A 17,381-nucleotide genomic window follows, 5' to 3' on the forward strand; every position below is an offset into this window, starting at 1 on the left:
TGTATGTTCCTCCCATATTTGTGTGGTATTATGGTTTACTCCCAAACTCCAAAGACTTATTTTTTTTTTATTTTTTTTTAAATGTAGATTGTGAGCCCCACATAGAGCTCACAATGTACATTTTTCCCTATCAGTATGTCTTTTTTGGAATATGGGATGGAAATCCATGCAAACACGGGGAGAACATACAAACTCCTTGCAGATGGTTTTATGCCCTTGGCGGGATTTTGAACACCAGGACCCAGCGCTGCAAGGCTGCAGTGCTAACCACTGAGCCACCGTGTGGCCCCCTACTCCAAAGACTTATTGATAAGGTGTTTATATTGTGAAGCCTACTTGGTACTGTAAGTCATGACAGTGATGCTATGCAAGTAAGTAAAATATAGAAATATATTTTTCATGGCACAACCCTTGTAAAACTGTATGGTGAAACATTCTTTTTAGTGTTCCAGGCATTTTATATTTATATATATATTTAAAACAAAAAAACAACTCTCTCTTCTTGCCTGGTACCATATTTTCCGGACTATAAGGCGCACATAAAAACCTACGATTTCCTCAGAAATCGTAAGTGCGGCTTATAGTCCGGTGCGCCTTATATATGGATGGAAGCGGCGGCAAAGTCTGCGTGCTGCTTCCATACATACATAAAAGGCACCGTAAGGGTGCATTCACACTACGGAACGCTGGCGTGTATCACAGCCGTACATGCCGGCGTTACAGCAGGGCTGCCGGACACTTCCTATTCATTTCTATGGGATCTGGCATGCGAGCGCTCCCCATAGAAATGAATGGAAAAAAGCAGTCCATTCATTTCTATGGGGAGCGCTCGCATGCCGGCTCCCATAGAAATGAATGGGAAGTGTCCGGCAGCCCTGCTGTCACGCCGGCGTGAAACAGAACCCTGAAACAGAACGTGAAACTTACCGAGCGGTGCAGGGCGGGCGGGCATTCAGGCCTCCTCTTCCTCCGATGTCCTGACCACTTCCTCCGGCGCTCGCGAACTGATAATGGCCTGGGCGCATGCGCAATATCATAATGCTTCTACTGCGCATGCGCCCAGGCCATTATCAGCGAGCGGCGGAGGAGGAGGACGGAACATCGGAGGAAGAGGAGGCCTGAATGCCCGCCCACCCTGCACCGTTCGGTAAGTTTCACATTCTGTTTCAGGGTTTTATTTTAAAACCGCGGGGGGGGGGGGGGGGGGGGGGGCTGGGGTAGTTTAATGTAACTTTTACGGTTGGGCTCTATCAGCATGATTTTGCTGATAGAGCCCCTCCTCGCCTGCCGAGCGCTTCCAATAGAAGCGGCTGGCACGCAGGGGGTTAAGCGGCCGCTGGCAAAGTCTGCCTGCCGCCGCCTTCAATAACATATAATGCGCACCGGACTGCACCTTATAGTCCGGTGCGCCTTATATATGAACCGAGACGGACTATAAGGCGCTCATGGGCAATTCGCCTTATAGTCCAGTGCGCCTTATAGTCCGTAAAATACGGTACATTGTTAAAAACATTCAGAGATATCCTTCATTGTAGCTACATAGACTATAGAAACCTGTAGTTTAGAGGCGACTTCTGTGGGAAAATGTTCTGGGTGTGATTTGCGCAAACAGGATGAAGTGAAAGCCCCATCACCTACTGTCATTTGTTAATCCTATGATGGCTTTAGTTAATAAAAAAAATAAAAAAATAACCCAAGGTTTTTAAAATATGTTTGAAGTGGTTTCCTGTGGGCAATATGATGATAATAATAATATTTTAGGTGATTGGGGGAGGGGGGAGAGAAAGGGGATGAGAGTGTTACTAGATAAAATAACTAAATAAAAAATAACTTAGTTTTTTCAAATACTCAAAAATGTACCCCGTTCTGAATATTTATTTGTTTATTTATTATTATATTTTTTGCAACATTCCAATATATTGTATAAGATATTAAAGAGGACCTTTCATGGTTTGGGCACAGGCAGTTCCATATACTGCTGGAAAGCCGACAGTGCGCTGAATTCAGCACACTGTCTGCTTTCCTGATCTATGCCCCGGGTAAAGAGCTTTCAGTCCCGGTACCATAGCTCTTTACAGTCAGAAGGGCATTCCTGACAGTCAGTCAGGAATGTCCTTCTACACAGCAGTGCCTATCGCGCTGTACAGTGTGAGTGGGGAGTATTATCAGGAGGGGAGGGGGCGTTCCTCCCCGCTCACACTGTACAGCGCGATAGGCACTGCTGTGGAGAAGGACGTTCCTGACTGACTGTCAGGAATGCCCTTCTGACTGTAAAGAGCTATGGTATCGGGACTGAAAGCTCTTTATCCGGGGCACAGATCGGGAAAGCCGACAGTGCGCTGAATTCAGAGCACTGTCGGCTTTCCAGCAGTATATAGAACTGCCTGTGCCACAAACCATAAAAGGTCCTCTTTAAAATCGTACCACTATGAAGTACATTCTCTCCCTCATCCAGCTCTGAACAGAAAATTAAAGTTATTGCTTTTGGAAGATTTTCTGTTCAGTATAAGTTGTGTGATTTTTAGAACTGCTTACTCAAGAAATGGTGCCACTCTATAAAATGGCCTATTTTTGGAAATTCATCTTATTGTCCTTCACTTGAATGGGGGGATGAGTTGCCAGTCCAGACCCTACTCATGAGCTAGAACGGTACAGTACAGTTTTTGAAAAAAAAAAAAAGCAGTGGAAATAATGCACAAATATTTTTTTTCAGGCTTTTTTGCAGAAAGCTCCATGAAACTATTTTTTCCCCCTCCATAGAAAGAAGTTTATAGCAAAGCAATTACAAAAAAATCCACAGCCCGAGCATGCTGCATTTCTTTAAAACATCACGGAAGCGACAAAAGCCACTACCAAAAAAATTTTTTAAAAAATGCAGCGTTTTATAAAATTCTATTTAACATGTTACATCTAGTCACAGAATAAAATAAACTATGAAAACCAAGCCGCTAAAATGCCAAAGATAAACCTTTGTGTTTCTTGTCCTTATAGATAAAATTGAGCGCACAGTAGAAATTGAAGCCTCTACCGTTGAGATTGAAGAAAGAGGCGTAAAGTTGCGTCTTACGGTGGTCGATACACCAGGGTATGGCGATGCAATGAATTGTGAAGACTGGTGAGTAAATGTTACAGAAATTCTCTATTTTATACTGTTTCACCATTCTAGCTACATAGAGAATAGAATTGGATGCTTGTGTTGTCTTCTCTGAACTGTGTGTACAGCCATAGAATAAGAAGAGAACATTAGTACTCCATGATTTACTGAGAGGACTTGCTGTTCTAGTCAACGGTCTGTAATTTTGCAGATACTTAACCTGAATAACATACACCTTGTTCTCACAGTGCTGTGATTTCCACAGCTAGTTTTCCCCTTCTTGTGTTTTTAAAGGGGCATTTCTCTCCTTGCATTTATGGCTATATCCATTAGCTATGTCCTAAATGCTGGATAGAAGGGGGTCCCAGAAGTAGGATCCAGCTCTAGCTCAGGAACGGTGAATGAGATAAGGTCGAGTAGGCAGGCCGCAATGACAACGATTTATTTTTCTGATGTCTGTCTAGTAAGGTACCTGCCATTTACTGAAGGATGAACGTACTTCAGGCCATGTTTTGATGCTTTTGCTTAAACGTCTGCCCGTTCCTTTTTGGGTTATTAAACCAATGACAATGCCACATTTTGGCTAAGGCCCCATGGGCCAGAAACGCCGCTCTAAAGCACTGCGGGAACAACCACGGCATGAACACATTGCGGTTCTTCCCGCAGCACTTTGAACAGAAAGTTCTCCTCCGCAGACTTTCTGTTACAATTATATCTACAGGGAAGTGGCGATGAATCCCATCCACTTTGCAAGTACTGTAAAACACCACAATTTTTCCCGCGGCGACAAATCGCGGTGTTTCCGACCTGTGGGGCCCCAGCCTTAAAGGGGTTTTACATGCAGATTTTTTTTTTTTTTTTTTTTTTTTTAAGGGGATCCTATCATTAAAACTCAATTTTTTTTTGAGTTTGTTGAGTTTGTTTACTTGTTGTTATAGAATTTATATTATATATATTATAGTTTTTTTGGTTTTTTTTTTAACCCCTTATAAGAGCCGCAAATTACAGAGCAGGTCCTATACCTGTCCACAATTGCGGCTTGGCCTATTCAGCAGAATGGATGGGTCAGTGATGACCATGGACAACACCTGGATACCAATCCAGGTGTCCTCCATGCCGTTTCCACTGGCTAGTGCATGAGCACAGTGTCCGAACCCAAAGTGCAGACTTGCTGTTGGCAATTACAAGGAACGAGCACTGGTAGGAGCGCAGTGAATTTCCAGGTGTCTAGTGGGGGTGAGGGTTTCACACTATGTACCAAACTCTGTTATAACTACGCTCAATTCTGGGGCCACAGGTTTGAATGAACTGAAATCTGTGAGGAAACTGTGTAAACAGTTGCCCCTTAGATGCAAACCGCCATGTATGCTTCATCGTACATTTATGTGAATGTAGACTAAGGGTGCTCTTAAATGAGGCCCCTTGGCTGCATCAATCATGTGTCAGACCCCACAGATCTGAAAAGGCCTTAAAAAGCAGTATGGTATGTACAGCATCCAAAAGGGAAAATTGTAAACTTGGGAAAAAAAAATAAAAAATCTAGTGACAAATAAGTTGCTTCTAACGGTCCGCAATCTCTGTAAGAAAAAAAATAGCAAAGTCTCTGGGAACTTTCACAAAGTATCAAATTACATTACAACTTATCCAAAAAATGTTCCACTTCTGTACACCATAACACAGGTCATTGATCACTGGATGCGTCTGTGTCCAGCTGTTCTCTGCGTTGCCCTGATAGACCAGTAATATTCCTCCTGTAAATGAAATCCACTGTGATATATGGCCGGGGTAATGGTCTGTAATCATTTTTATAAAGACATTTCCCAAGAAAAAGATCTATATCATAGCGTGGACTGATGCATTTTGGAGACGGACCAGAGTTATATTCTTGTTGGCTGCAAAGTTCCCTGTTCTATAAAAGTAAATTGGGTCTAGACACCTAGGTGATTTTGTACTAGTAATAAAATCTCAGAGCTTGCAGTGTAATTGACCTACATAGAAGGCATCACTATAGCAAATAACACATTAACATATCTCCGAGCAGCTCGATCAGTGTCCTGTAACGACTGCTAATAAAAGGGTTTTATTTCTTTACATCAAAAGGGGTTTTCTGGCAGGTGAAACTGTTCAGAATGGGTTTTAAAAAAAAGAAAAAAAATGGATAATTGCATGAGGATTTTTTTTTTTTTTCCAGTTTCAAGCCCATCATACGATATGTGGACGACCAGTTTGAGCGATATCTTCATGATGAGAGCGGCTTGAACCGGCGACACATTGTAGATAATCGTGTCCACTGCTGCTTCTACTTCATCTCTCCCTTTGGCCATGGGTATGTGAAGGTCTTGTTCTGTTTTATGTTGTTACTGAAGCAGCAGCCGGGTCACCTCTACGGTGACGAGGGACGACATAATTAACAATGCTTGTTAAGGCAGATCAATATTTCAAGCAATGTATACATACTAATGCAAGTGCCACATATATATATATATATATATATATATATATATATATATATATATATATATATATGTGTGTGTAATGATGTAGTTGCCTGTGTGTTTTGCAGCCTAAAACCTCTTGATGTGGAGTTTATGAAGGCTTTACACAACCGGGTGAATATTGTTCCAGTGATTGCCAAAGCAGACACTTTGACTTTGAAGGAACGAGAGAGACTCAAGAGAAGAGTAAGAACTACTCTAAGACTTCGGTGTATTCTGTGTTCAGTATTGCACAGTTCTTTTCTGTATCACATACACACAATTTTATCCTTCTGTCCACATATTTTTCAACAAATTACATTCATTATTGAATAGACCTCCAAGACCCGATGAGGCTGGTTTATTCCTAAGGAAAATCCTATACAAATAGCTCTATAACCCTTTTTCAAAGTTTAGAATGAGTTCATGAGTAAGCGAAAGACTTAGATCGTGAATACAATGGACTCAAGAACTATAAGTATAAGTTCAGTGTGTGGTGACGGATCTTGGCTGGGAAACTCTGTCCGTATGAGGGCTCGTTCACATGGGGCAAGAGGGGGCGGATTTTGGCGCTGAATCCACGTCAGAATCTTCCCCCTCACAATAGAAGTCTATGTAGACCGCGAGCTGCCCTTTCTTCAGGCAGATTCCACGACTCACGATTCAGCCCCGGCATCCGCCTCGCGGCAGCACCCTCCAGACTAGGCCCGTTCATTTGGGCCTACTCCAGAGCGGGAAGCTGCGACAGTCGTGGCAGGTGCATTTTGGCCCTATTCTGACACGACTTCCCGCATCAAGATCAAGACCAAAGTACGCCATCCTGCGCCCCGTGTGAACTAGCCCTGACAGTCGCATTTCCTGGCTCAACCAGAGCTCATCTGAGCTGAATTTGCAGCATCCTACTGATTTGAGATTGTATGGGTTCCAGGACTGTGGCTGTACTGTCCTGATGTAAAGTCTAGGAAATGCCTGGGTCAAAAAAATTATGTTTTTGATAAAGTCGAAGTTTTAAGGAATTCTCTGAGAACCTTTGTATTACACACTTGAAGGCTTGAGTGATTGAGAAAGTTCTCTTACTGTCATGGAGTGTGTCTCTTTGACTTACTATGTGTGTATGGCCACCTTGAGAGGTTATGTATGTGTTACACTAAGCCTTGTGTGTTCACTATAAGAAAAGACTTGTTTCTTTTCAGGTTTTGGATGAGATTGAAGAACACGGAATAAAAATTTATCAGCTCCCAGATGCAGAATCTGATGAAGATGAAGATTTTAAGGAGCAGACAAGACTTTTGAAGGTGTGTGGTTATATAGTGTATATATTCCTATTTGTCTAAAATAGTCTATTAACCCCTTAATAATCATATAATGATAGTATATACAAATCCATTTCCACTGCACACATACAGCAATGTTTAATCGTAAACTATATTTATTTTATATTGAACATCTGCAGTACATAAATCTTGTACAAATGATTTACTCAGTGTCCTACACAAGTAGTCCAAAGAAAAAATCCACTTGCAGTTATGCCATAGAATGCTAGCAGGAGGCAACAGAATGAGATGCCGCTTCTTGTTTAGGATGTATAGTATACTGTGCCTGCTGTAATGTCACCTTTCTGTCTGTAGGCCAGCATCCCCTTCTCTGTCGTTGGTTCCAATCAGCTCATTGAGGCCAAAGGTAAAAAGGTTAGAGGTCGACTGTATCCATGGGGAGTGGTGGAAGTAGAAAACCCAGAACACAATGACTTCCTGAAACTGAGGACGATGCTTATGTAAGTCTGGCTGTCAGTTCTCACACAGGTTTCTTATGCCAACATTGTAGCCAATAATAATCATGGATATGTGAGGTGCATGGGTTTTTTTTGTTTTTTTTGTTCTGTTTTTTTTTGTTATGAGTGTTAATGTTTGGAAAGGATGTCTCACAATCCAAGTCTCTTCACATAGCTGTCAATTGCATCCTTGCTTTTCTGAGAGCTATTCATCCCAACCCCATATACATTTATGGTCAGCAAAGCATGCATGTGTTCTCAGTAGGGATAGAGGCGTTTGCGTCTACCAGGTACATGCTTGATGTTTCTTTCCCTTGAGACCAAAATTATCAGGTATATTGCAGTTCAACTAGCCTGACCCTTCTCTTTCACATCTTCCTTCGGGATAGTCCTGGCACCATGATACACATTAGATGCTGAGTTAGTCCTGGCACAATCCATGGGCACAGCCATCGTTTGTGTAATGTGTATGACTGCCTTTACACAAAAATATTTGTGCAACAAAAGATTTGAAACCGTTTTGCTAGTATACTGAGATTTGTTTTCTTGATGTTTTTGCTACATTGAATTATTAATTCTTGTCATTGTGGGGTCACATCTGCGTCTAGTGTCCGTCCGCTTGCAAACTGTTTTAAGAGAAACACGGTTTAGTACAAAAAGGATTACAAATGGTTACACAGCGGATACCCTAATCCATTATTTTAGACTGATTAGTCAATGGGTGTCCGTTCAAAAAAACTTGATCGTTTTGTGTCCGTTTGTAATCCGTTTGTGACCAATCCGTTTTTGTTTTTTTGTTTGGGGGGGGGGGGGTCGGGATTCACCCCCCTTCATTCTGAGCATGCGCAGAGGGAAAAGCTAAATGCAAATGGACACAAACTGATTGCTATCCATTTGTAATCAGTTTTCCATAGACCTCAATGTTTAAAGAAATAAATAAATTGGTTGCCATCCATCTGGAATCCTTATTTTTAGTCTGGAGTCAGTCCTGCAAGTTCTACTTTTCTCTCCGCACAAAAAATTGGAAACCAGATGGAAATGGCACAAACTAATACATGCAAATTACTTTTAAAACCCATTGAAATCAATGGGTTTTAATCTGGGCAGTTCGAAATCAGTTTTTGAAGATTTAAAATACTGATTTCGAATGGATTTGCCGAACGCAGATGTGACCTGGGTCTTATGTGTTATGTTCTGCCTTTACAGCACCCACATGCAGGATCTGCAAGAGGTGACTCAGGATCTGCATTATGAGAACTTCCGCTCAGAGAGACTCAAAAGAGGTGGTGCCAGGTACGACTAGCATGAAAGGGATTTTACGGGCAAAAAAAAATATAGATATATATTTTTTTTAAAAAAAAAAGTCTTAGTGCTAGTAATGGGTAGTGTTTTGAGTGATTTTTTTTGGGGTGTGTCTGGGAGCTCCTGGCATCTTCTACATTTGTTTACATATGTACCTTCAACACTACCGCCCTTTTACTGTTTCCCCCCCCCCCCCCCAGTCTGTTACATTTCATCCCTGTCTCCCTAGCAAAGCTGTCCCACCCACTACTAGCCCTTCCCAGCTAACTAACTCAGTCCCCCTGCAGATCCATGGAGATCCATCTCTACTGCACGTGTTGCAGGCATTTCCAGACTGTGCAAGTATTTGCAGAGAGGAAGAGGGGACACCGATATTTATTTAATTTTTTTTTCTCCATTATGTGCTATGATTATGTCTGATGTATATGCCAAGTGTGCCCAATGAGTGCACTGTAAATAGCCCCCTGGATGTGAGCAATCTCGCTTGATCTAGTGATAGTTTTTATTACAGGAAAGCCTCTCCAGAGGATGATCACTTATCTAAACCAGAACCCTTATGACAAGTTTTCAATTTCATCACATATTATGCATATTGGCCATAACCTTTGAGAAGACCATTCCCTAAAAATACCACTTTTCAATGCAATTTAGTATGGTTGTGTGAAAGGTTTCACTTTATATGTCTTTTCAGTGTGCAGGGGAAAATTCACGGCAAAACTTTTCAGAGCGCACTTTTCATGGGGGCTTAAGTCTGTAGATCCCTATGCACATTAGTGAGCTGAATATAACCTTTTTTCACATATAGTTTATGGCCAGCTTTTATAAGGGGGTAACACTTTCAAAACTGATATTTTTCACATAGGGTAAGACTGGTTTTATGGACACACTCTTCTTAAAGCAAAAAAAAAAAATTGGTTGCTGTAGGTCTGGAATCTTTATTTTTAGTACGGAGTCAAAGTCCTGCAAATTCTTTACTCTCCATGCAAAAAAACGGAAACCGGATGGAAATGGCACAAACTGATACATGTGGATTACTTTTAAAACTCATTGAAATGAATGGGTTTTTATCCGGATATTTATAATTATTTCTATTGCAGCAGTGATTTGCCAAGATGCAAATAACCCTTTAAAAGCCTACCATTTACACATTGCCTAATACACAATCCTACTCATGTACATCATCTCAGGTACAACTAAGATTAAAGTGGTTGGCCACTTTCAGACCAATATTGACAAACAAATGTACAGTAAAAAGATATACAATTTTCCAATATACTTTCTGTATCAGTTCCTCACGGTTTTCTAGATTTCGGCTTCCTGTCATTTATTCTGTTACTTCTAGTGGTCAAAACTCTGACCATGGTCATGTGACTTACGGTCCATGGTCATGTGATTTACGGTCCATGGTCATGTGATGAGCACACAGGTGCACAGCTGATTACCAGGCAGATGTCTGATTACTGTGCTGTAACTATAACGAGCGGCACCTGTGTACTCATCACATGACCATGGACCGTACATCACATGACCATGGTCAGAGTTTTATCCTCTAGAAATGACAGAATGAATGACAGCAAGCCGAAATCTAGAAAACCGTGAGGAATTGATACAGAAAGTATATTGGAAAATTGTATATCTTTTTATTGTACATTTGTTTGTCAATATTGGTCTGAAAGTGGCCAACTTCTTTAAGCTTATATGCATACAACCATGTGTATGTGCCCGGTCCGTAACACGGACAGCAGGTGGATGACATCCATATGACACCTCTATATTACTGACCCATTCACTTCATCTAATGATCCCAGATCATAAAATGGATTGGCAATAGGAGTTATCCTGAGTTTTGCCCCCAGGCCATTGATAATTCACAAACTTTCCTATGGGGCCATAGAGATGAATGGGTCAATGTGCCAATTGTGAAAAACACAGTTGTGGGCATAGGGCAGTGTTCCTGAATGATGCAGGTAGCATGGTCATTATCCAAGGTATGTCTAATTTGCTGTACCCCTCTCACTTAACTGGTGCTGTTATTATAGGAAGGGAGGTCAAACTTGCTGACAGACTCCCTTAAACTAGTAGTATGCGTTACAGGCTGAATGATTGATCTGTGTTGTGTACATGACTATATCGACTTACTGCAGATATTTAGAGTTTATTATTCCATTGCAGCAAAGTTGAGAATGTGGAAGTATCAAAGGACCAGATACTGCTGGAGAAGGAAGCTGAGGTGAGTTCAGAAATGACCTTAACTCTGTCTCTTACTTCCCCTGACAATCTTTTCTCTAGTCATTGTCTGCTAGTCGGTTTAGTCTGTGACAAAGCAAGGTATTGGTGAAGTTGCTACGAAGGGGTTAGTTACTTGTCACTTTTATTACAGCTTCGACGCATGCAGGAAATGATTGCCAGAATGCAGGCTCAAATGCAGATCCAGAGACAGGGAGGCGAAGAACATGTGTAATGGTAAAGTGTCATCTTTTGTATTTATACCTGCCTTAAAGAGAGCCATAAACTTTAAATAGACGGGGTCCACATTTTGGGACACCTGTAGATCAGCTGCTTCTCCCAGCAATGCACTGCTTATGGCTGTACTTTTAGTAGCAGCGGTTATCAGTATCGCAGCAGTGTCCTTTACAAGACTTTGGTACGCTGATGCAATACCGATAATTGATGATCTAAAGGTTAGGCCATCAGTTTTGTAAAGGTGGATAACCCCTTTAAATTCTATCAATGTATGGTGTAATCTGTTTCCATTCTCTCCCTAGGTCTACAGTGGCAGTACACGGCAAGAGCAACGATTTACTGGTGCCTATTGTACAGTCAACATGCTGACTAGTATTAGACACACGTCTGTTTTCAATTTTTATACATTTCAAGGATTATTGTGTTGACTTGTAGTTTTGTAACAATAGAATAGAAATCATGTGTAATCTCTATATACAGGCCTTGTTACAGATGTAACACAAAGGTTAGGATACTGTTACATTATATAATCATTTACTGTTTTATGTATTAGAATATTGAACTTCCTTTCTATTTCTTGTGTCACGACCAATGTTATCTGTCTGTATTATGCCACATTAAGAACCAGACAGACTGGCTTTGGGAACATAACATTTACATTTCCAAGAAATTCAGAATACTGGGCAATTGTAGCTACATTCTAGTAGTACATATTTACTTAGTATCTTGTTTCACATTAAGGAAAATACCACTATTTTTAAAGGGGGTTTCCTACTTATGGCACTTAACTCTTATCCACCGAATAGGGGATAGGCATCTTACTGCTGGGACCACCACTGATCAGGAGAGCAAAGATCTATGGGTGCTTCATGTGAATAGAGTAGTGCACGTATCTCGGCTTCCACTCCATTCACCTTGTTGGCCCTATACAACTGAACATGCACATCACTCCCATCAGGCTTTCAGGCGGTTTCCTGATGAATGAGGGGGCTCATTTGTTAGACCACCCCACAATCGCACACTTATACACAGAATAGGGTGCAATTTACGTAAGGGTTCAATTTTTTTTTTCAAACTCTAAATTCGAGTCCTGTCCAAATTTTTTTTTTTTTTTTTTGTCAAACTTTGTAGATTCAGGGTATTTGGAATTGACATTCCTTTGCATCCATTTTTAGCAAACCACACAAATGGATCTGCTAACAGATGATTAAAATGTGATATGAATGGCCCCGCACCCAGAAATGTGAAAGAATGTCGAAGAGTCAGACATTGGACAAATAGTCTGCAGCCTGTATAGCCGATATAATATGACATATTCTGCCAATCTAATTCTTTATATGGGGAGAATACAGTTTTATGTGTTTGTGCAGAATTTTTCCATTGTGAAAATTCTCAATCTTGTCATTTCCTAAACTATAAACAATTGTCCATGTGCATTTCTATGTGTTGGGAGCGCTAAGGTTCTGTTTGCATCTGTGTTTGACACCTCTGCATTTTTTTTTTTTCTGGTAAAATTTGGGAAAACAAAACACTTTATAAATCAGAAGAGTCCATTCTCTTAGTGTGACGGAACAGAAAAAATGGAATGCAGATGTGAACACAGCCTAAGGTTCGCACGCAGATTATTTAAGCTGACAAAACTGCTGCGGTCTGGTTCACTCCGTTAGAGCACTTACAAGGTATATTCACAATAAAACATGTAAATGGTTGTCTTTATCTGTTGTATTGAAACTTCCAAATCTTTCATTTTCAGCCAAGTGAAATTAATTTCCTCCATTCTCATGCAGTTTGACATGCACCATATTGCAAATCCTGGTCTTTGTATGAGCAGTAACATTTAGCAGCCTGGTGAACACCACAGTTTTTGTCATTTTCAATAGCGGTTTGATCCTGTGGTTTGTATGTCCATAGTAAACATGGATTCCATATTGAGCTATGGTTATACTGTGAAAATCTGCATATGCTCCTATTTAATGCAGCTACATCTAGAGTGTTTTGCAAGATGAGTGTGAACTGTGCACTTTGCATATACCTGAGTCTCTTGTGCTTGCAGTATAATGTTACTAATCTTTATTTCACTATGATTGAAGTTGTCCAGCCTTCTAATGTTTATCGGATCTACCGTCACAACAGATGATAGTGCAGATAAAAACTGGGCTGTTTGATTTCAACATACTCCATTCTGTTAGTCTTGGTGAGAGAACCTGCCACCAGAACTGAAGCGCCTGTCAGTGGTTGAGTCCCTCTTTCTTCTAACAGCTAACTAATGTGCAAGGCCATCCCTAAAAAACATATATATATATATATATATATATATATATATATATATATATATATATATATATATATATATTATCCTGCGTCTCCAGACTCTACCGTAAAAACGGAGAGTGTGCGAGTTTATATCAATAGGGAGAGGGTAATGCTGTAACTAGACCTCTCTGGCAGCAGCTTCTAACTCAGAGACAAACAAGGGATTAGGCATGTTGAAATCCAACATGCCTGTTCCAACTTTGCTTTGACACCTACCATGAGGAAGCCCCATATACATAAGAGGAAAAGCCGACTAATGATCTTATGCTTGTTACCAGTTTTAGACATTTTTATAATGGGTAACAACTAGAGATGAGCGAGTACTATTCGAAACCACCGTTTGGAATAGCACACACCCATAGGAATGAATGGAAGTGGCCGGCCGCTTAACCCCCTGCGTGTGCCGGCTGCGTCCATTCATTCCTATGGGTGCATGCAATTCGAAACAGGGTTTCGAATAGTGCTCGCTCATCTCTAGTAAAGACCATTCTTTTAAAACTTTGGAAACTGGCTGGATTTGTCTACATGCGGTCCATTAGATCATTATTAGTCAGTGGTTACAAGTCCCATATAAAAGAGGTGAGAATTTGGCTGGTTTACATACTTTATTGCAAATAAATGCACTGAACACTGCAGGAGTACTGTCTACATCCATTTTGTATATGAAAAGTAACAAGTCAGCTGGAAAGATACAATACTCCAACGTGTAATATGACACAAATGTATAAGCAAATGTTCTGGTCTGTGCCTTAAGTCATTCTTGCAGTGATTTGATATTTTCTGTTGGAAATGTTTTTAATTTTTCTTACACATTTTGACAAAATATTTGTTTCTCTTTTTATATTTGAATATATGAAATAAAGCTACCTTGAGGTTGAAAGTGTATGTATGTTTTGTGGTTCAACCACTGCCATATTGGCCCACAGAAGAAGATTAATTGGTAGATGTGTTTTTTATTAAACTGTTGCGTAAACTGTGTTATGTGCCCCGGCGCACCGATTACCGATCTCTGCCCACTCGTTACCGATCTCTGCCCACTGTCAGAAGGGCTATCCTGACAGTTTAGCTTGGTTGTGAGGATCACTGCCCCCCGCTTCCTGAAAGTACTCGTTTATAGCCCTGTACTAGGGGAGCGTACCTCACAGCTTAGCGTCATCACTGGGTGGTAAGGAAAGCCCCTTCTGACAGTATAGGGCTATGGACGAGTACTGTCAGGGAGCGTTCCTCACAGCCCAGCTAGGCTGTTAGGATCACCCTTCTGATAGTGGGCTGAGATCAGTAATCGCCAGCCCCGGGGCACATAACAGGAAAGCCAACAGTGCGCTGAATTCAGTACGCTGTGGGATTTCTAGCAGTATATAAAACTGCATGTGCCTGAGGACATGAAAGGTCCTCTTTAAAGAGGGAGAAGTATAAGAGCTGCCTATATATTTTCAATGGCTTTTATTGCCACACCTGGTTTTGGCTTAAAAAAAAAAACAAAAAAAAAAAAAACATAGCATCACATGTACAGCTAGAGACTGTGCTATATCTGCCTGCTTGGCGGACAGTGTCTTCTTTCACTCCTCTAATAGCTAAAGTGATTATAAATATACAGTCAGCGGACTGCACAGTCATTGTCTTAATTATGGTTGCGGTTGTGATAGGAATTTGCCATACCCCCCCCCCCCCCTCGCCTCTGGTGACTATATAAGCGACACATAGAAGCCCCTAAGTACAAATAGAGAAGCATATCCCTGAGGCCTGACTCACACTGTTACAATGACCCCAGTGTGATATATAGAAATAGAATCAGCAAGAAGGTCAGAGACTGGTCCAAGTAATTCCTAGATGGAACACAGGGAAACTTTAGTTTACAATGTGTTTTCTCTTTAAACCAATGACATAAAGTTTGTGGGTTTTTTTTCTCTTTAGAAACTTCTCTAACAACTGTTAATGAAAAAAAAAAGTAGGAGAACTGCTTACGTGGACTGAGGCCACATACTTCTTGACTTCAGCAGCTAACCCACTGCAATGTGCAGGCGCCACCTAGTGGATGATATTTAAACAACTGTTATCCCCACATACTGCAACTAAACCTGCAGCACAAAATGACTTTGTCGGTGTAAAACCTGTAGCATGTCTATTACTGCTGTGGAAACCCCCAAGAAACTTGCAAATGTGCCGCAACAAAAACCACCCTGTTTCATCTCCTATTCATCCAGAAAACCTAGTATTTCAGAATATTTCCATCCCACCCTAATGCACTTTTGTCGTGTCTCCCCTTACATGTCTATACAATAGCTGGGAGACCCAGTACAGATTAAGCAAAGATCACTGAAAAGGGGAAAATGAGAAACCAGGTGGATAGTACTGGCCTTCAGTAAGTAGGAATGTGCAAGAAATGGCATCCTAGTAAACCTTGTGATGTCTGAAACTAAAATGCCATTTTTACTGTCTGTAGGAAGCAAGTTATTGTCTGTCATCGTGTTAGCGGGCAGAGGCTGCTGCGGCACTCACTGGGATTACAGGCTGAGAGATATGCGTCACAATTCAGACATGATCTCCTGTGTTCTCAGTCCTGATAGAAACATTTCAAGAGCCTATCTCTATACTTGTCTTTTATTTGCACCTGTTGTTGTCCATTATTGTACCTGTAGTTTGGTGATCACTGGTGTTTTACATGGCCTTTCCCCCTGAAATAGAAAGACAGCAGAAGAAAATTTTATTTAGTAATTTTTTTTGTTATATTTGTGTATGAGAAAACTGGGTGACAACCAACATAGCCAACATCATAATTGCCAGCAACAGTCTAGACAGATCTGATACAGTCCTATGAAAAAGTTTGGGCACCCCTATTAATCTTAATCATTTTTAGTTCTAAATATTTTGGTGTTTGCAACAGCCATTTCAGTTTGATATATCTAATAACTGATGGACACAGTAATATTTCAGGATTGAAATGAGGTTTATTGTACTAACAGAAAATGTGCAAATATGCATTAAACCAAAATTTGACCGGTGCAAAAGTATGGGCACCCTTATCATTTTATTGATTTGAATACTCCTAACTACTTTTTACTGACTTACTGAAGCACAAAATTGGTTTTGTAACCTCAGTGAGCTTTGAACTTCATAGCCAGGTGTATCCAATCATGAGAAAAGGTATTTAAGGTGGCCAATTGCAAGTTGTTCTACTATTTGAATCTCCTCTGAAGAGTGGCATCATGGGCTACTCAAAACAACTCTCAAATGATCTGAAAACAAAGATTGTTCAACATAGTTGTTCAGCGGAAGGATACAAAAAGCTGTCTCAGAGATTTAACCTGTCAGTTTCCACTGTGAGGAACATAGTAAGGAAATGGAAGACCACAGGGACAGTTCTTGTTAAGCCCAGAAGTGGCAGGCCAAGAAAAATATCAGAAAGGCAGAGAAGAAGAATGGTGAGAACAGTCAAGGACAATCCACAGACCACCTCCAAAGAGCTGCAGCATCATCTTGCTGCAGATGGTGTCACTGTGCATCGGTCAACTATACAGCGCACTTTGCACAAATAGAAGCTGTATGGGAGAGTGATGAGAAAGAAGCCGTTTCTGCACGTACGCCACAAATAGAGTTGCCTGAGGTATGAAAAAGCACATTTGGACAAGGCAGCTTCATTTTGGAAACAAAAATTGAGTTGTTTGGTTATAAAAAAAGGCGTTATGCATGGCGTCCAAAAAGAAACAGCATTCCAAGAAAAACACATGCTACCCACTGTAAAATTTGGTGGAGGTTCCATCATGCTTTGGGGCTGTGTGGCCAATGCCGGCATCGGGAATCTTGTTAAAGTTGAGGGTCGCATGGATTCCACTCAGTATCAGCAGATTCTTGAGAATAATGTTCAAGAATCAGTGACGAAGTTGAAGTTACGCCGGGGATGGATATTTCAGCAAGACAATGATCCAAAACACCGCTCCAAATCCTCAGGCATTCATGCAGAGGA

General features: G+C 40.9%; 1 protein-coding gene across 1 annotated transcript in view; it reads left to right on the forward strand.

Annotated features, from left to right (window-relative positions):
• SEPTIN2 (septin 2) overlaps positions 1-14,226 on the forward strand; it is a 28,052-nt gene extending 13,826 nt beyond the window's left edge. Inside the window, exons 5-13 of the mRNA XM_075268944.1 lie at positions 2,992-3,115; positions 5,286-5,420; positions 5,658-5,775; positions 6,762-6,863; positions 7,197-7,342; positions 8,546-8,632; positions 10,814-10,871; positions 11,022-11,104; positions 11,407-14,226. Of these exons, the coding sequence (XP_075125045.1) occupies positions 2,992-3,115; positions 5,286-5,420; positions 5,658-5,775; positions 6,762-6,863; positions 7,197-7,342; positions 8,546-8,632; positions 10,814-10,871; positions 11,022-11,102 (851 nt within the window). The 3' untranslated portion in view covers positions 11,103-11,104; positions 11,407-14,226. The remainder of the gene's footprint in view (positions 1-2,991; positions 3,116-5,285; positions 5,421-5,657; positions 5,776-6,761; positions 6,864-7,196; positions 7,343-8,545; positions 8,633-10,813; positions 10,872-11,021; positions 11,105-11,406) is intronic.
• The last annotated feature ends 3,155 nt before the right edge of the window (positions 14,227-17,381 follow it).

This window comes from Leptodactylus fuscus, chromosome 3 (genome assembly GCF_031893055.1).
Source record: "Leptodactylus fuscus isolate aLepFus1 chromosome 3, aLepFus1.hap2, whole genome shotgun sequence".
NCBI lineage: Eukaryota > Metazoa > Chordata > Amphibia > Anura > Leptodactylidae > Leptodactylus > Leptodactylus fuscus.